Source organism: Podarcis erhardii, assembly GCF_964252035.2.
Source record: "Podarcis erhardii genome assembly, chromosome: 3".
Lineage (NCBI taxonomy): Eukaryota > Metazoa > Chordata > Lepidosauria > Squamata > Lacertidae > Podarcis > Podarcis erhardii.
Window position 1 is genome coordinate 30,067,773 of NC_138507.1, and position 19,825 is coordinate 30,087,597.

The following is a 19,825-nucleotide window of genomic DNA, read 5'->3' on the forward strand; positions in this document are numbered from 1 at the left end:
TGCAGTGCAGGAGAAGCAATGATAACTGTGTGGTTTTTCCCACCCCACCCTTTTCCTTTTGTGCTGAACTTTCGCTTGCCAGAAATTAAATCTGCCTACAATTCAGTAACTAACAGGAATGTAATTAACAAAATAAATGAAATGTGAAACATTTCTCCTTGTATGGCAATGCCTAGAAATAGATGGAACAACTCAAGTGGTATATAGAAAACCAGATTTGATTGTTAATTTTAATCATGCCAGCATGCCTGGAACAATCTTACTGACTGTTTAATTTGTGCGAGTATGCCGGATCCTTCGTCTCATTAATTTATAGTTGCTATAAATTGCACACCACTTACTTGCCATAATGGAATTGCTGTGAGAGTAGATGCTTTGTAAACATTTGAACTCCCGAGCCATCAAGTTGGGGGACATGAAATCAATAATTAGCTGTCTTTTAACCTGATATTGATATGGCTGGGAAATGTAATTTACTTCCTCGTCTTTGCCCGAGAGGGCAGAGGCTGGGATAACTCAAGGACTCCTGACAAAATGAGTCACTTCAAGCAAGATGTCATGATAACATCTGAGACTGCAGCTAGAATGCCAGAGGCAGTGATTCAGCTACCGGTCAGCCACCATGTCAGTGATGGAAACACAAATTTAAAGGGCATACAGGCTTACTGGAGTACACCTAAGATGAATCTGGAAATGGTGTTTGGACAAAAGGGTATCATACAGCTACATTTGCCAGGGAACCATGATTGGCTGGTCTGGATAAGCACTCAACAGGAAACAGGGGTGACACAGAAATCAGAAGGAAACAGAAGAAGGAATTGTTGCTATTTCCTTGTAAGTCCCATGTTCAGAATGGAATTCAATCCAGTGAATGCAATCGGTATTTGCTGCTGCTGCTCTTGTTTTCAGTCTGCAAACAATACGTAATTGATTGTATGCCCTTCACCCTTTTACTTTGCTTTGCACTGAAATGAATGCAATGTGACGTAATTAATTATGTAAATTCCGCCAATGACACAACTGACCAACAGCCTAAGGGGCAGTTCAAGACAAGAATTTTCACAAAAATGGGATAAATACAAGATATATGTACAAAAATATACCAATGGTTTTTCATCTATGGCAGCATTTGGATAACCCTGGATAAAGAAATATAGGAGAAATAAGATCAACGGTAAAAATTGTTGTAAGAATGTATTAGAGAACATATAAAGAATAGATTAATAATGGTAGGTACATTCACTATTAGAATAAAAGCATACAACGGGAATTGACAGGAAGTCCAAAGTTTTTATGATATTTTTTGTTAATAATTTTTGTTAAAAACCACATAAAAAGTAGCATAGACACAGCTGAAGCTTAAGGTTTATAACTATGTAAGAAAAGACAAGTAGATTTTGTGTGTGAGAGAGTGTGCGTGTATATGATTGAAATCCCAATTTACTTTACGAGATGTACTATATATATATATATATGTAATGTATTGTAAGACTATTAATAAAGCTTGTTCCATTGCAAAAAATAAATAAATGTAAATTTCCCCCATGGCAGATAGTGAGACAAATAAGTTTTTTGTCAGAAGCAGAAAAAAAATCCAAAGAAGCCTACCCCTTACTCATCTCTCCACCTTTCATGAATAAAAGTGACAGCACACTGAAATCAAGGGCAAAAACTCCTGTTGATTTCAAGCATCTGGTTTGAATATCCTCCTCCCACAATACACATAGCAATGCCTGTCTTAAAATATTTAGGCCAGTATCCAGAGAAATACTTCTACTAGGAGAACTTCTAAAGACCACAGAGCAAATGAGGCTGGAGTACTCCTCTATCAAATGGCCATCCGCTTAAATCTGGTCCCCTTAAATGGCACATGTCTCCCTGACATTCCTGGGGATTTTACCCACCTGAGCGTTAAATCAAACAGCGTCCTCGATTACCTGTTGGTCTCCAGGGATCTACTTAAGTGTATTTCTACCTTTAAGATCGAGAATGTACAATCTAGTGATCATCTTCCCCTTGTAGCCAAGCTCTCCCTGAACTGGCAGTCGGAGGCTCATAGACATGCGACCCAGATGGTAACCAACGAATCTCTCCAAGTAAGAGGAATCAAATGGTCGGAGACCCAGGCTCAACGGTACCAGGAATTCTTTCAAAAAGTAATCCTCGGGCCCCATCCCAACATAGGCTCTGCCTCAGACGAGCATAGCATAGTGCTGAAATGCTTCCACCATCATACGACTGATCTTACGTCCTTCTTCAGGTTACCACCCAAAATATTAAATCGAAATGAATATACTTACGGTGCCCCCTGGTACAATTCTCAGTGTAAACAAGCAAGACAGCGCCTCCGTGCTATATATAATGTATATAAGACCTCCGATGCAGCTACTCTGCCAGCTAGTTATGCACAAGCCAAGCTAGTTTACAAACGCACGCAGAAAATTGCCAAACGTGAGTGGCAACACAATCGCTGGCAGGCTTTGATTACTGCTTCAAAATCACACAGATCCAGGGAATTCTGGTCTTTGATCAACAGAAGGGTGAGGAAATACCCAAGGGCAGTCATCCCTGCACCGACATGGGAATTGTTCCTGAAGAAATGCTTCTCACAGGCAGATGCTCCCTCCGACCACCTGACGCATCTGTTTACCCACCTACCTATTTGGCCTTCCACCGATCCTGACGAAATAGCCAAGCTAATAGCTCAGCTGAAACCGGGTAAAGCCCCAGGGCCCGATCTGATCCCTGCTGAAGCCATTAAACTACACCCAAAATGGTGGGCTGGCATCTTGGCCAAAACCTTCGATGCAATCAACGCTTCTGGCCTCATCCCCAAAATATGGAAGGAGGCCATTATAGTACCAATTCATAAAAAAGGTTCTCCAATGGAGCCGGAAAACTACCGTAACATCAGCCTCCTTTCGATCATAGGGAAAATTTATGCCAGCTTTTTGCTGACTAAACTACTGCGATGGGTAGATGAGACTAATCAGATTGGCCACGAACAAGCAGGGTTCAGAATTAAACACTCTACAACCGATCATGCGATAGTTCTTTACCATCTGGCACGAAAGTACTCCTGTCCTGAGACATAGATTCTCAAAGGGCCAAGCCCCCGCCACGTGCGAATGTGATAAGGAGACGCCGGAGTCGCTCCAGCACATCATGTTCACTTGCCCCCTGTTCAATGTGCCACGGGCAAATTTGTTGGGATCAATCATACAGAAACTAGAGGGTACCCCACCAAAATTCCACCTTGCCCAAATCTTGCAGGATAAGGATACTCATACGACCCTGAATGTGGCAAGGTTCCTGGTCGCTGTCCTTACCCAAAAGCGACGCCAAGGAGCACTACAAGCTAACTAAGGCGTAGTATGCCATTCTATTTTATAGTATTTTATTGTTATTGTGGTGTTTTAGCGGCTGTTTTTTTTTTTTTTCCCCCACGTGCACAAGCTGTTATTTATGTGTTGTTTTTACCTGTATGGGCCTATGGCCGTAATAAATATTGTTTGTTTGTTTGTTTGTTTGTACTTCTACTAGCACAAGAACGTTTGGGTGTGCAATCGAACTTCCCCTCCCTCTCTTCTTCCAGTGTGCCCCCTTGTGCCCCCCCCAAAATATGATCTGGGTTTACCCCCATCCCTCTGGAGCAGATCTGAGGAGAGCATGGGCATGCATGGGGAGAGGAGAGGAAGGGCAAGTCCTGTTGGGCAAAATGTAAATCCTTGAGCTAATGCAACAATGCAATGTTGAATTCCACCACATGAGTCTGTACAAAATTAGATGTACAGATGCAAACTGATGTGGGGAGTGGACACTTATTTCTTTTGAGAAGCTACTGAACTTAGATGAAAAACACATTGCAAGGTGCCACCATGCAGCGAGAGCTTCAGTCAAGCTACCATGGAGTAACTTCTGTTATGTGGTGCATAGCATAGTTCCTAAGAGTCCAGACTCAGGGTGCTTCCAAGAAGCTGGTTTAAGCTGATATAGCACATTTGACATGCACGGCAGACACATGTGACCCCCCCCGATGCTTTTACTCCTAAATCCAAACCACTCCAGTTTGCTATTCCAATCCCTTGAAAGATGGGGGATTAGTGAGATGGTACAATCCAAACAGGGGGGCGCTGTGGGTTAAACCACAGAGCCTAGGACTTGCTGATCAGAAGGTCGGCGGTTCAAATCTCCGTGACAGGGTGAGCTCCTGTTGCTCGGTCCCTGCTCCTGCCAACCTAGCAGTTTGAAAGCACGAAGTGCAAGTAGATAAATAGGTACCGCTCCGGCGGGAAGATGAACGGTGTTTCCGTGCGCTGCTCTGGTTCGCCAGAAGCGGCTTAGTCATGCTGGCCACATGACCCAGAAGCTGTACGCCGGCTCCCTTGGCCAATAAAGCGAGATGAGCGCCGCAACCCCAGAGTTGGTCACGACTGGACCTAATGGTCAGGGGTCCCTTTACTTTTACAATCCAAACAATGGATTGGCTAGATGTTGTTGCACAACTTTGCCTTCTATGTTGCTCTTTCCTACACTTCTTATGCAGTGCAACGTCAACAATGAGCAATGTCTGTTTAGTCTGATTCACTGATATTCCTGCCTTCAAAAACTATAGAGTCCTCTCACTGCTCCTCTTGTTTCTAATGATAAGATCCTTGGAATAAGAATTCCTGTTTTTTCAGTTTTTTTTAAAAAAATTGCAGGGGAGCTGAGGCCCTGATCCAACTCTTCTTATGCTTTGTTACATATGTCTAGCAGTCTGAGATGAAAACTGAACATCTCCATTGACATCTGAGGATCTCAGGTTGGCTGGGGAATAGATGTGTCTCTTGGAAGTACATGAAAAGCACCTGTGCATATTGCTAAACAGAGGACGACAATAGCTAAAAATAATTATAAAATTGCTTGTTGATGTTTCTTTGTTCACTGGGCAAACATAACAGCGCAGAAGAAAAAAAGGGGGGTGTTTTAGTAAAGGTGATGAGTTTAATTTGAACTTAGATTCAAACCTTCATTGCTTTAGGGTGCCCTCTACTGACAACTACATTAACTTTAAAGGATTGATTTAAAAAAACCAACAACTTTCAAATAGTTGTTGAAGTGAGGTTCACCCTCTAAAGGAACATTTTTTAAAAAAGCTCTTTTATGATTATGCTCAGCATTTTTTCCCTCCCCTTGAAACACTGCTAATTTCCTAACTATCCTGTCAACAGTAATAGTGAGCAGCTGGATCCTGAGCACTACAGATTACGAGGAAGGCCTTTCATAGGAAGAGCTGAGCTGCCAGCTTCTTTTGGCAAAGAGGCAACAGAATTTCACCTGTCCAGCAGCTTAGTTTTCTGCCTTTGAAGAGCTTAGTGGTGGCGATGGATATGTGCCACCCCACTGAGAGTTATAGTACCCATGAGATCACCACCAGACAGATAATCCAAGCCAGAGCTTCCTTTCACTCTGTGGCAGTCCAAATAGCTATTTCGGATCAGATCCAAAGCGGAAGACCTTATGATGGATAGCCCTGTCTCGTTTCCCAAGGCTGCGAAGGTCACTGATTTGTTTGCTTCAACCTGCCTACTCTCAGAAAAGTATGCTTCCTTGCGATACTCCATCACAGCAGACCTAAATCATAGGCTGTATGCACATTACCTGCTTAAAAGGCAGCTGGGTTATTCTTTTTCTCGATTTGGATCAAACCAAGCCTTATGAGGAATGGTTGAAGGAGCTGGAAAAGAGGAGATATAATGTGATGTCACATAGAAGAGGGAAGCTTGATTTCTCCAGCTCTGGAGGGTAGGACTCAAACAGATGGCTTCAGGTGACAGGAAAGGAGATTCTATCTAAACATTGGGGGGGGGGGGACAACGACTTTCTGACAGTAAGAGCTGTTCAACAGTGGAAAGGACTCCCCCGGGAGGTTTTTAAGCAGACATTGGATGGACATCTGTCACGAGATGTTTTAGCTGAAATTCCTGCATCGCAGGCAGCCTGGACTTGAGGACCCTTGAGGCGGCTTCCAACTCTACAATTCTATGATTCTGTGAGCTATGATTCTATGAACGCTGATTTGTGGGTAAAACAGATCAACATGCAGCATTCCACCAGAAACAACAGGATAGGTACAGTTTGTGGCTAAAGACATGTACACAACGCTTTCCAAACCAGAAGTGAAAGCCCAATGGATGCAGAGCAAACACGAACATGTATGATCAGCTTCTGGAGGCAAAGTGTGTTTCGATGCGTCACAGGGGAAAGAGAGTTCACCATGCCAACAAAGAACAAGTTCCCTTCTGGAGGGACAGGGCACTTCAGCAGATAAAGGAACAAATAGAGATATGCCTTTGAAGAGGAGTCAGTTACTTGGTTTTTTGTACACCTGGAGGGCCACCACAGGCTCCCCCATTCCCATGTTAAAGTCAGCTCCCTCTGTGTGTGGAAGGGAGGACAACCAAGGCTTTGGCTCTGAGAGTGGGGTCCTCACCCTCCCTTCCATGAAGATTTTTCCTGTTTTAATTCACAAGCACGCAAGTTGTTACCTGCCCTATGAAGGAAAATATACAAGCACCAATAAATGTTTGACACGCAATCGCAAACTTCTTTTCTCTCTGAAGGATATTGCCCTGCAGATGGCAAAGCTCTGCTGGGAAAAGAGAGACGGCTTGTTGAGAAAGAGGCATAGCCCTAATCATAACCCATCTGTTGCCAAAGCAATCAGAAAAGCCACTTGCAAACCTTCTGCAAGTTCTTCAGCCAATGGGAATTTATTTGAACTGTAAATTGAAGCCAAAGTTGCCATGGTGCGCTCTTTTGCCAACAGGACAGTTGGCTTACGCTAGCAATGTCCATGTGCATACTGTCAGTCACAAAGTTGAAATCAGACAAGCAAAGTAACTTGGCCTGAGCTACCTGCATTGCAGGGGGCTGAACTAGATTACCCTCAGGGTCCTCTCCAACTCTGCGATTCTGTGATTCACTATGGCTCTTCAAAGTCCTTTTTCTAAGAAAACGGGTTTGGAACGTCAGTTTCAACCAAAGAGGTATGTAGAACTGTGGATTTTGCAGAAATGTTGTTGGTGACACTGCTAAAAAAACACACACTGTGAGGTGATGTTCAAAGACGTAAGATGGAGCCTAGATCTTCCATCGTTAACCTTCCAGTTCTGGTGAAGAACTGGAACACATGTGGATGGTTCTCACAGTGAAGCTGTCAAAACCATCACCTCTTGAGGGATTGTTTCTCTATTTCTCAAATGTGGTTCATAGAATATATTATTGCAGGGATTTCTGCCATCACATGGAGAATAACCATGCCCGCATGGATATTCCTGGTGGCTAGTGGCAGGGCTTTGGAGAGTCTCCAGCATTGTCCCATGCTGTATGTGCACTTTAGGTTCCAGCTCGCTGTTTCCACGCAAAATAGTGCCCCAAGTAAGGCTAACCTATGGATCCGCTTGGAATAAAAACTTATGACAGTGCAGCAACACGAAGAGGATTCTGGCTACAGCAAGCTAACGGAATTTTCTCTTGAAGAGGATTAAGTGAGCAGGTTTCACTTCCGATATTCCTGGTCTATTTGGAAGTGGAGAAATGAATGGCATATTAGGGCTGTCTTCTGAGTTTCACTAAATGTGTTTTCCACATGTAGGCCACAAACATTGCCGGATCCCCCAACTCCCACCAGTTGCCGTCAGATGATTTAGTAAGAGGTCAGGGATGAAGGGAGAGAAGCCCAGCAAGGGTTAAGAGAGCCACAAGTTAGCTACTACTTGCTATAGAGCTATTCCTGCCAAATTCAATGGGGCTGCTGCTGTAGAGGAAGTGTTCAGTATTGTATTAATTGCAACAGAACAGGTAAAACAACTGGTAGAACAGTCCCCAAAGAAGGCAGGACAAATTTCTGTTGTGCAAAGTTTTGCTGACTGGTTGCCAAAGTAAAAGTGTGAGAATAATTTCCCCATTTAGACAGGTTTGTGTTTTGAAGAGAAGAAAGCTTTTTCTTTTTTTTCTTTTCTTTTGTTAGTTTTAAAAATGGATTTATATATGCTTGCAAATGTTTTGTTCAGTTTCCATTTGCCATGGATAAGAAAGAGAAATCAAATCAGTGTGGTGGCGGCGGCGGCTTTTCCCCATTGTATACTTTGCCCTATAGCACCCTCTTGTGGTTTATATTTGTTTTGTCAGATACATCCCCTCCTGCCTCAGTAAAATAATAGGAAACCCTGCGAATTTCCATTCTGCTTTTGGTATTGGTCTTCATTGACCTTCTGAGGAACATGCTATGTGCATTCATGCTTCCGCTCATAAATTAGTTCCGTTCTGTTTAGTGGTTAACCAAAAAGGTTTTAAGCACTCATTCATAAATCACTGAAAACAAATATCGAAGCCATGATGTTCTTTCCTATAGGACCCATCCGTCACCAGCCCTTTGCTGAACCACCTTTGCTGCACCAGAATTCATGTTATATGAAATCCCTGGTAGCTTCAAACAACAGCCATATAAGGACACCAGATTTAAAAGCAACATACAGAAAGAAGCAAGGAGTTGAATTGGTGCCCCTATCCGGTCCCTTACACCCTTGGAAATGAGATGTTGGCTGCTCAAAGCAGCACAGGAGTGGTCTGGGGGGTGAACGAGCTCCTAGCCACTCTGAGCCAGAGTGGAGAGGCGCCATTTTTGTGCCCCCTCCCGGGCTTGCACCCTTGGTGGGGGTCAACCTAGCTAACCCCTAGGTACACCCCTGTAGAAGTGTTAGGGGAGCCATATTTTCAGATGCATTGTCCCTATGCCTTCAGCACCATCTGACCACGCAGAAATCTGGCCAGGTGAAACATCTCCTGGCATGAAGGCAGTAATGGGAAAGGTCTGATCTGCTTAACTGCTGTGCGTAGAAGTTGGGCCAATAAAAATGGGCTGGAGGTTTGCGTTGGGTTTATTCAATTTATACATTGCTTCCCACTAAAAATCTCCCGCAGCAAATTACACCCAAAGTAAAACATAGAATAAAAATCGTGTAAGCATTATTTAAAAATAGACTTTGCAGCACAATATCATATTGCTGTCCAAATGTCCCTGTGGGGGCAGGATACCTTTGGCAGACACAAACACAAGTAAAATTCACTCTTGTTCAAGAAGATCTGATATTGGTCAAAAAGTAAACACCTTTGCTCTGCATTAGCTTTGCTTTTCGCCTCCAAGGGAACAGAGAGGGAAGCATCAAAGGCAAGGGGGATTTGCTATGTTTTGTTTCTTAGTTTGATCTTTCTACCTAGTACATCTTTTATACTAGAGGTGGGGAACCTGTGACCCAGATGTCATTGGTCTCCAGTTCCTAACTTCTCCAGTCAGCAAAGCCAATGTTCAGGGATAATGGGAAGTTGGGAGTCCAACACACCTGCAGGGTCACAAGTTCCCCAACGTTGCTTTAGACAAAGCATTTAGCAGTCGCTCATCACCTTGTCCAAAAAGCAGCAAATATACAAATCTCACCTACCCAAAGCAGAAGATCGTTTGTGCACATGTGTGACCCCAGGACTGATATTTTTGTTTCCAGCCAGGTCTTAAAATACATACCTTTGCAAAACAAACAGATAACAGAAGCAGAGGATTGAATACCACTACAGCTAAAAGGGAAATTCCTAACCCACAAATGTCTAGCCAAGCCCTCGAGCAGACAAAAGGTACATGCCCTTTTGTCTGTGATGAATATTCATGACAAAGCCAGTCTGGTTTCCAATGGAGACAGTAAACACACTGGGAAAACCCAAGGCTCTTGGGGTGTTTGGTTTCAGCTGCACCACCAGAACAAAAGCTACCGTAGTACTAAGCTACAACAACAGGCTCTCCTTACACAATCAGTGGGCATTCTGGGGATTCCTGAAGCAATGAGGGTGTTAGAAAGGGCACATCAGTGTGGCTTGAGTTCCAGGAACAAAAGCTTGCTACCGACAACTGATAACTCAGAGCTTCCAATAGCAGCATCTTTAGCTTAGAAAAATATTATCGTACGGAATCTTGCCTCCATGCAGTGCACAGATCCAGCTTTGCAACACAACACTGTTAGGCCATCCAGTAAGTGTGCACAAACCCAAACAGGAAACCTGCAGAACCTCTTCAGACATGTTGCGTGCTGGACACCAGGGTTTCGATTTGTTTCGCTTACCTAATCAAATGCCTAAAGGAAAATGCTGGGTAAGGAAAACTACGAATGTTTAGGGACTTGCTAGCACTTGCCCAAGCTTCTTGGGGGCTGGTGACCCAGAATTGCTTGGCAGAGAAAAGCTCATATAGGATGGGGAGCAGAGCAAATGGACTCAGGAGGACGACGTCGGCAGGCTTCCGGTCACCGGCTACCAGCCCTGCAGATGTGAATTTAGCCTCATCCTCGTCTCCTTCGCTCAGCAGCAGCCAATCTGCAAGGACTCTACTGGCTAACACACAGAGCTCTGTGAAACAATCAAGCAAAACCCGTGGTGGAGAGGAGCAAGAAGCCCTGAAAGCAGACCAGGTCCGGCAGGACACAGTCTGGAGAGAGTTTGTGGAGGCCGAAAGAAGGGCGACGAGATATTGGTGAGTAACATAACAACAACAACAACAACAACAACAACAACAACAACAACAACAACAATAATAATAATAATTTATTTGTACCCTGCTCATCTGGCTGGGCTTCCCCAGCCACTCTGGCCAGCTTCCAACAAAGATTAAAAATACATTAAAATGTCACACGTTAAAAACTTCCCTGAACAGGGCTGCCTTCAGATGTCTAATAATAATAATAATAATAATAATAATAATAATAATAATAATAATAATGTAGTATTATTTATACCCCGTCCATCTGACTGGGCTTCCCCAGCCACTCTGGGCGGCTTCCAACAAAATATTAAAATACCATATCAGACATTAAAAGCTTCCCTAAATAGGCCTGCCTTCAGATGTCTTCTAAATGTCAGGTAGTTGATTTTCTCTTTGACATCTAAAGGGAGGGTGTTCCACAGGGCGGCCGCCACTACAGAGAAGGCCCTCTGCCTGGTTCCTAATTCCCTGTAACTTCGCTTCTTGCAATGAGGGAACTGCCAGAAGGCCCTCAGCGTTGGACCTCAGCATCCGGGCAGAACCATGGGGGTGGAGACGCTCATTCAGGTATACTGGGCCGAGGCCGTTTAGGCACAACCGTACTACCAACTCATATCTGACCTCGGGCAGGCATCCTGGACTGCCACAACAGATGGGGAGTTCGTCCAGACTTCGGCTCATCCCACAGCTTTCTCCTGAGGAAAACCCACCGTTTCCCCCTGAATCAGAATGAAACATCAGTTGGTTTTTCTGCAGATTAATGTTTTCTCCTGCTCCAGAGAAGCGGACACGGAGCAATGGATCCAAACTACAAGAAAGAAGATTCCACCTAAACATTAGGAAGAACTTCCTGACAGTAAGAGCTGTTCGACAGTGGAATTTGCTGCCAAGGAGTGTGGTGGAGTCTCCTTCTTTGGAGGTCTTTAAGCAGAGGCTTGACAACCATATGTCAGGAGTGCTCTGATGGTGTTTCCTGCTTGGCAGGGGGTTGGACTCGATGGCCCTTGTGGTCTCTTCCAACTCTATGATTCTATGATTGTTCTGATTCAGCGGTAAACAGTGGGTTTTCCCCAGGGGAAAGTAGGAGAGACAAGGAAAAACACACTCAGAAAGCATGAGATAATTGGGAAATGTCGAGGACTCATGCTTTCTAGGCACAGGACAAGCAGAATTGCGGATGGGTCATGAGGCTGCAGTCCAACCCCCCTTTGTGCCAGGCCAGGGGCAGGGGTTGGATTGGACAGAGGTGCCTCTTTGCCCAGTCCAGCCTGTTTGCTGGCCAGCGTGTCTGCAGATGAAGTGGTGGCACAGCTGTTTTGTCACAGCCTCCCACTGCCCAGCTGGCATTTGGACTGTCCTATATTACTCATTGGGATGCAGGTGGCGCTGTGGGTTAAACTACAAAGCCTAGGACTTGCTGATCAAAAGGTCGGCGGTTCGAATCCCTGCAACGGGGTGAGCTCCTGTTGCTCAGTCCCCACTCCTGCCAACCTAGCAGTTCAAAAGCACGTCAAAGTGCAAGTAGATGAATAGGTACCACTCTGGCGGGAAGGTAAACGGTGTTTCCGTGCGCTGCTCTGGTTCGCCAGAAGTGGCTTAGTCATGCTGGCCACATGAGCTGGAAGCTGTACGCCGGCTCCCTCGGCCAGTAAAGCGAGATGAGCGCCGCAACCCCAGAGTCGGCCACGACTGGACCTAATGGTTAGGGGTCCCTTTACCTTGACCTTTTATATTACTCATTGTGGGTGCCACTGTTATAATTTCCATCTAGGTGCATTTGCCTGTTGTCTTGTTTCTTAGGGCTGTTGCTTTGCACAAAACATCTTTGAAACATATCTCTGTAAGAAAAGAAAAAGCAAAGATAGGGGCCAAATGGTTGTATGCACTTTGCCTCATGTGAAGAATATTTTCTTGTTTGGGGGAAATTCAGCACAGGAAAGGCCCCTTTTTATTTGTATCGTGAGCACTCTGGTAGAGGAAGCACGGATCTTCTTTTTTCCAACGGTATGTTTGCACCACGGCCAGCAGGATTCTAGAGCTTCTCACGCAATGGTAAATTCCATTTCATGGCAAATGAAAGCTCTCCGGGGGAAAAAACTTTCTTGTTTTGCAGGCTTTTAAGAACTGGGGTTACTGATTGCTCCAGCCGCTTAAGCCTTACGCCAATGCTGTGCTGCCTTCAAAAAAACATGCAGTAACAGCATCAGTAATAATAGCATAGTAATAGTTTAATAGAACATAGGCATCTGGGCCAGTGGTTTTCCCACCCACCCCTCTTCAAACTCTGCTCTAATTGAAAGGTTTATCCCTGAGAGACAGTGTGACCACAATTACACACATGTTCATGCAATATGAAGAAGAACATCTAAGGCAGGAGAGAGTGGAAAGAAGATTGGGATCCATTAGGAGATAGGTGGATGGTTTTGCAGTAGCTCACCAACCATTTCTGACTTCCTTGCTTTTTTTTTTTAACCAAGTGCAGCAGCAAAAGGGCTGCCCCCACAACCAAATTGGCTACTCAATTTGCATCAGTCAGATGTAAATGTGTACTTGTATAGCAGGTCATTCCATGTATGGTCCGTGAGGTGCAACAGGCAAGCGGCTCTGCCCCACGAACCACCATTTTGCACGTGGTTCTGGTTAGTAGACCTTGGGATAGTAGTAAAAAAAAAGCGGAAACCCAGCCAAATAGGCAGGGTATAAATATTATATTATTATTATTATTATTATTATTATTATTATTATTATTATTAACCCCACACATACATTAAGTAAAATAGAAACATCGCCACCAGACCCCATCCCCACTCACCATGCCCCCCTCCACCTCTTCCCCCCTTTTCTTCCTAATGTAACACTAATGTCTCAACAAATGAAACTGATCTGTAGAAAATGTAACTTGGAAAAAGAGACATTGCACATACTTTTGTAAACCAAGAAATATTTAGTAAAAAATACGTTAAAAGAAGAAGAAACCATTGCCATAGCCAGCCCTATAACCATATCTTTATTCTAGTCCTTTTAATGCCATCTTTAATTTCGGAACATCTGGCATTGCTATGCTTGGCTAACAAAACTAAAGCACTCTCTCTTTATTATTCCAAAGGTACCGGAACTGGAGTTTCTTAAAGGACTACGATCCATTGGTAAGTCAAAGGCGAACACCCCTGTTACAAAAGGGATGAGGAACTTTAGGGTGGTATAATTAAGATATTCTTGCCTTAATTATGCTTGTTCATTCTGTCTTCTGCCCCCGCCACACACACAGACACACACATGCAACAATGGACCCTAGCAGGGGTCCACAAACTTTGGAAGTTTTTGGTAGCCAGGCAAACCTTTGCACACCAATGCTCTTTCCCGCAAAAGGTTGGGGAGTGATATGTTCTCATGTTAAGCTTGGGAGATGCTCTGCCTAAGTGCTGGCAGAGTGCAGCAGCAATGCCTCCTTCCCAGAAACATGCTGGGATTGCATGCTGAGTACAAGGTCTCAGATTTTCTTGCCCTTCTCCATGTTTGGATCATGGCTGGAGGAATCACCCAGATGTTTTGTTAGCTTATAGTTCCCAGGCTCCCATCCAAGGGAGATAAGAGGCTGCTTTATAAAATGACAGACCTACTTAACTTCAGCAGAAAAAAAAACTGCCTACAAGTCTCTATCACTGAGCAATTCTCCTTTCTCTTAAAAAGAGTTTGTTTTACTCTTGTTTGTCTAGGTTTCTTAATTCATACTCATTTTAAATATTATTCAAATTCTATGCAAGGTGCCTTGCTGTCGGAAGAACATCAAAATCTCACTGCTTTCTGAGATGAGGCTGATGAGATTCCTCCACCCTTCTTCCAAGCACAAAAAAAGATATGACTGCAAAGGAAGAATTGTGGTCACACTTAAGAGGGTGCTACCAATTCTCTCCTTTGCAGCATGGTGACACCAGGTGACTGACAGGTGAGGAGCCCCACTCACACCTGTTCATGTGGCCTGCAGGATGGTGAGAGCAGAAGAAAGAGAATTCTAGATCTGGACCACTAGATGAATTCAGCTGCCCACCCCTGCCTTATTTCTGGGAACTGTAGTACTACAGGATATAGACGCCATGTTAACAGTTATCCAATTTTAGTTCATATGTTGAAAACCGGTCTGTAAATACTTGGAAATAAAGGAAGTAAATGCAGTATTTACAGAAGCATTTTCTGTTTGTTTGAGGCAAGCTCACATAACTTGATGTTTCTTTTACCCAGGGCAGGATAAAAGAACCTGAGCAGCTTCCTGAATACATGTCAGTTTTCTCAGACAAAATTCCCAACACCAGTGGACATGTTATTGGCAGCAGAATGAACACAGATCTCGGCAAAACACTAGTAAAAATGGATTACTTCCTCAACTATGGCAGAAGAAAAAATAAACTTGGGCAGGAACTCCAGGCTTCCTAGAATCAGAAAAAAGAATTCTACTCCCCTCTTTTAAAAGAGGAACTACTGCTCTAACTACAACCACCTACAACCAAAAACAATAACATGCTTTCTCTGTCTCTCTAGATGCCATATTTCCAAAGGCTAGTTGAAATTCTATCCAAATAAGGCATTTAGTGATTTCAAAGTGGACACCTGAGAACATACGGATCACATTTAATATTTTTAGTTTCAACGTTTTAAGAAGTTTATAGAGCTGAATCACATTCCAAAATATTATTCTGTGCAGAGTTATGTTAGAGAACCAGGAGGTCTGTCTTTACCAAATCTGTCATATTTGGGCAGCTTATATTTGCTCTACAAAAAACTAAGAGCCGTCTACATTATCTGCCCACAGGCAGTTGCCATCATTATATTATATTCATTGCATCAAAGAGAACCAAAATAACTTTCACAGTGATATAGTGACCCGTGAAAGGACATGAAATTTAACAGCTATGCAAGTGAGAAATGGTTTCATTCAAGGTTACAGTTTGTTCCAGATTTGACCTTGCATTCTGCATAAGTTGTTGTGGGGAACAAAAAGCAGTCGTGACCTCCTAGCAGACAGTGCTGGCCAGAAGGCTGGCTGGCAGCTTCTGAGCAGATTGTTAAGAAAGCAATTTGCAACAATTTTGTACAAGATCTTCAGAGCAGGGAGAACCAAAGCTGTGCTTTCCCGATGTTTGCTGGACCCCAAATCCCATCAGCCCCAGGCAGCAAGAATAATGGGAACTGGAGTCAAACATCATTTGGAAGGGACCCTGATCTAGAGTCCTAGGAAATTATTTGAAGGTCCATGAGGCCACCGCTTTGCTGCAGGTAAGCGGATCCGGATCAGCCCAATGCCTGGATGGGAGACTGACTGGGAAATAAGAGTCATGGAAGATTGGCTGTCTGTACAATGAAAGGTGAGTTTCTCTCAAATGAAGACTGCATGGACTGCTTCTACGTATCTGCAGCCTTCAGCACCTATTGACTACAACTTCTCTTTACCCTATAGTTATAGCTCCTTTATGAACTATCACCAGTTCACCATCTTTCTTATGCAAAGTGGTCCAGAACATTACATAGTAAAGATCTGGTGGTGCCAAACAGGGGGTGCTTTGAGTGTACAAAGGCAATCCCTCTCACTGAGAAAAACGTTTCAGGACAGGTCTGTGGATGGCCATACCCAATCAAAAACTAGGACAGTCCCTGTTGTGTCCAGTGCTGGACGTGGGTGTTTAAGACTGAGCTGAAGGCCTGATGCACAATGGCAGAAGAAACTGACCTGTTGCCCAGATAAGGACAGAAAGTGAAGATCCTGGAATCGATAATGTCAAATTAAGGAGCTTAAGAACTCTGCCCTAAGCAACTTAAAGGAAGCTGTGTTGGTCTGTGAAGTGGGTGGGGGAATAATACACCATCTTGAAAATGAATCTAAAAGCTGGCCTTATAGCTATAAAACCCAACTTAACTTCTTGTACTTTTTTTTATTTCTCCTCATCCCTGCCCTGAACTTTGTGTAATGTCTTGATGGATGAAGAGTACAGGAGAACTTGAAAGCTTGCCGCTATGTTACGGCATTTTGGTTGGTCCCAATAAAGGTAACGCCCAACTGTGGGTTTTGAATTCCATTCTCATTCATCCATTTCTGTTCACACACATGAAAAAGAAGCCAGGGATTCCCCCCCCCCAAGTATCTAATTGCTGGTAAACTACACAAATTATTGCCTAGGAAACTACTGGAAAGCAGAGGAAAACAGAGAGTCCTAAGGGATCGTTCGGCAGAGGTTTTACATCCACCCAGTCCCAGCTGACTGAACGGATTGGACCCACTAGGAAATAATTGCCACTGGCTTCCTGTTGCTGAAGCCCTTTGGGGGGAACCAATGGTCCCTTATTTTAAATGCTTTTTAAAAGCACTCATTTACAGCTGGTCATGTACACTACTACTGATAGGATTCAGCATGTGACGGACCATACTTGTCAAAAGAGTAATAGTACGAGAGTGACTCATTCAATTCAAGCTGGATGCTACCATATTGCAACTAGAGAAATCACTGAACTGTTAGGCTGGGGAAACTTGTCTCCTTCTACATCCACCTTTGTAGGTTAGGCTCAAAAGTACACGGTACAGTGGTACCTCGGGTTAAGTACTTAATTCATTCCGGAGGTCCGTTCTTAACCTGAAACTGTTCTTAACCTGAAGCACCACTTTAGCTAATGGGGCCTCCTGCTGCTGCCGCACTGCTGCTGTGCAATTTCTGTTCTCATCCTGAAGCAAAGTTCTTAACCCGAGGTAATATTTCTGGGTTAACGGAGTTTGTAACCTGAAGCGGATGTAACCTGAAGCGTATGTAACCTGAGGTACCACTGTACTGAGTTAGCACTGAAGGAAAGTCACCATTGTTATTTACAGTGTGTTTCCCATGAAACAGTAAACCTGAATGAAAACCCAGAGCAGATGAACTAAGGTATTTACTCTAGAATAAGCAGGTTGGTGTTTTGTTTTGTTTTGTTTTGTTTTGTTTTGTTTTGTTTTGTTTTGTTTTGTTAACCAGGGTATTGATGTCTGAATGAAGACATCAAATGGCTTCCTGTGATGAGGAACATCTACATTTGCAATGTGTTGGAAATCCTGGAAACCAGCATTGAAATAAATTTTTTCCAGCATCAACTGGCTCTGCCTTCTCTTTATCACTTTGCTGTGGGGTGCAAACCACTTTCCAGTTGTACCCGTGTTGATCACATCACTAGCCTGGAAAGCCAAGTACTGCCTACCTGACTAAGGGTAGCTCTCCAAGATCTTGGGGGGGGGATGCCTTTCGCAGCCCTGATAAGCCCTATTACCTGGGGTCCTTGTAAGGGATATGACAGCGGTTGAACCTGTGATTGAAGCTCTGTGTCTCTTATAATGGCTTCATCCTTTTCTGCCAGCCAGGATCTCAGAAAATCCTGAAAATAGTTTTCTATTGGACTCGAAGGCTTGGTGAGACTCTGTGAAGAAGAACAAAACACTTTGGAGGATACACAATGTTGATGTTTTCTTCCTGACTAATTGAATACAGAATAAATAACACTTTGTTCACAATCCTAAAACCACTTAAGATAATCACACAGAATTCAGTGATGTTGCTACTGAATGCAGAGACTACAACACAAAATACTTAGCGACCTGCAGATGGCACTCAAGGCTGACTTATTAGAAAATGTAGAGATTTTCCATGCAACACATAGGTAGCAATATAGAGAGCGTTCAGGATTTTCTTTCTGTTTTCATCTTATAGTCCGGAGGAAATCAATTGTGCTGATAGGTCTTTGAACCTAATCACCTTTGATAACAACACTACTTACGATTTCTGTTCAGTGAACAGGTGCTAAGAAGCATCAAGCAAAATTATTCAGAAGCAAATAAGAAACCTTGTCTGTAGTGTAAACGTTCTTCTAAGTACCTTTTGGTTCTTCTCCCCACCCCCAAAATAGTTTAAAGAGCAATCCTATACATGACTTCTCAGAAATAAGTCCCATTGAATGGGGTTTACTCCCAGGTAGACAGGCACAAGACTGCACCCTTAGGCACATTTATAGTCAGTTTTTGTTAATATGCAGTTGAATTCGCACCTCTGCACCCCAGTGAGTAAAGCATAACCAGTAACAAGGACCAAGAGCTCAAGACTGAGTTGAAATTAATTGACAGGTTTTCTGACAAAATACAGAACCATCAAAAAAATAACAGCATGAACCTGTATTGCTTGTTTCCTACACAGTGCGTTTCCTTGATTGGTTTTCCAATATGCTTCTGTGCTATCATAATTTAAGTTCAAGCTGTTATTTGTTTGATAATTTTGCATTCTTCACTGTATGTCCAAAAGCCCATCAATTCATTTCAATATCAATTTATTATGTCAGGCAACAGCTCCCCCCCCCCCCATGGCGCTTGGGCCACGCTAGCTAGGGCTGATGGGTCATAGGGTCCCCCACTGCTATTCATGTTATGTACTGAAGTTCTCACCCTGGGCCAGCAGGGGGATACCGTAGATAGTTTTCACTCAGGTCCACGTCAGTTATTTTAGGCGGGAAACCCTGGGTTGTTGTTGCTACAATGTTGACAGCCGGCTGCCTATAAAAGCAGGCCGGCTGAGCTGTTTGCTGTTCAGTTCTGTCCAGCATACAAATAAAGAGCTGCTCTGGAGAAATTGCTGTGTCGTCTGCTATGTTCGCCCACAACCTAACACTAGGGCGGAGTCCTGCTGAACTGCTTATGGGCCGCCGCCTCAGGTCACCGCTCGACTGGCTGCACCCGGACTTTGCCGTGGTCGAACCCCCAGGCTGTGCCAACGCGCCATGGTCATTTGTTCCAGAAAACCAGGTCTTTGCCCGGAACTATGTGGGGGACATTCCTTGGGTGCCAGCCACAGTAGTGGGAGTCACTGGACCTCGCTCGTACCAGGTGGCACTCGAAGACCGACGCTTGTGGTGCCGGCACATAGACCAGCTTAGGCGCAGGGTTGGGGACTTGGACACTACCGTGGTGCCCCCAACTGCGCTTGTGGCTCCAGAACAGACACTTACAGATGGCGAGGCTCCACCTACACCTCCCTCGCAAACTGCCAGCGTGGATCCGAACCAAGCCGCTTCAGAGGGTCTGCCAGACTTACCACAGACTCAGACCACTCCACTTGTGGGGGCTCCACCCACAGCAGCGGATCCAGGGGATTTGGTTTCAACGCCACCTAGGGTCGCACCACAGCTTCAGCAAGAATTGTGTGGCCCCCCAGACTTGGCTACCAGTCCCCAGCGGTCTGGCAGAGTTTCCAAGCG

At 44.2% G+C, this 19,825-nt stretch overlaps 1 protein-coding gene and 1 long non-coding RNA gene across 4 annotated transcripts in view; one reads left to right on the forward strand and one right to left on the reverse strand.

Moving 5' to 3' along the window:
* LOC309339334 overlaps positions 1–19,825 on the reverse strand; it is a 137,894-nt gene that overhangs the window by 113,542 nt on the left and 4,527 nt on the right. The window contains exon 2 of one of the 2 annotated variants that reach the window (XR_014155185.1): positions 17,855–18,001. This is a non-coding gene — a long non-coding RNA (uncharacterized lncRNA). Of the gene's footprint in view, positions 1–17,806; positions 18,002–19,825 lie in introns of those variants that run through there. The other variant, XR_014155186.1, reaches the window with a different exon arrangement.
* On the forward strand, positions 6,828–17,232 carry CIMIP5 (ciliary microtubule inner protein 5). Of its 2 annotated transcripts, XM_081857485.1 has the most exons (4): positions 6,828–7,031; positions 10,397–10,561; positions 13,677–13,716; positions 14,810–17,229. In XM_081857485.1, exons 1-4 carry the CDS (start codon positions 6,970–6,972, stop codon positions 14,999–15,001), a joined length of 459 nt encoding a protein of 152 aa, XP_081713611.1. In that variant the 5' UTR covers positions 6,828–6,969; the 3' UTR covers positions 15,002–17,229. The 2 variants fall into 2 exon arrangements, with proteins under 2 accessions (XP_081713611.1, XP_081713610.1); XM_081857484.1 differs by lacking the exon at positions 6,828–7,031 and having other exon boundaries at positions 9,728–10,561; positions 14,810–17,232.

Bases quoted from the DNA above. Each gene is read 5' to 3' on its own strand.
- CIMIP5 (XM_081857484.1), top strand. From the start codon at position 10,200: ATGTTTAGGGACTTGCTAGCACTTGCCCAAGCTTCTTGGGGGCTGGTG. The intron at 10,562-13,676 runs GTGAGTAACATA...ATTATTCCAAAG, and splicing joins AGAAGGGCGACGAGATATTG to GTACCGGAACTGGAGTTTCT. The intron at 13,717-14,809 runs GTAAGTCAAAGG...TCTTTTACCCAG, and splicing joins TAAAGGACTACGATCCATTG to GGCAGGATAAAAGAACCTGA.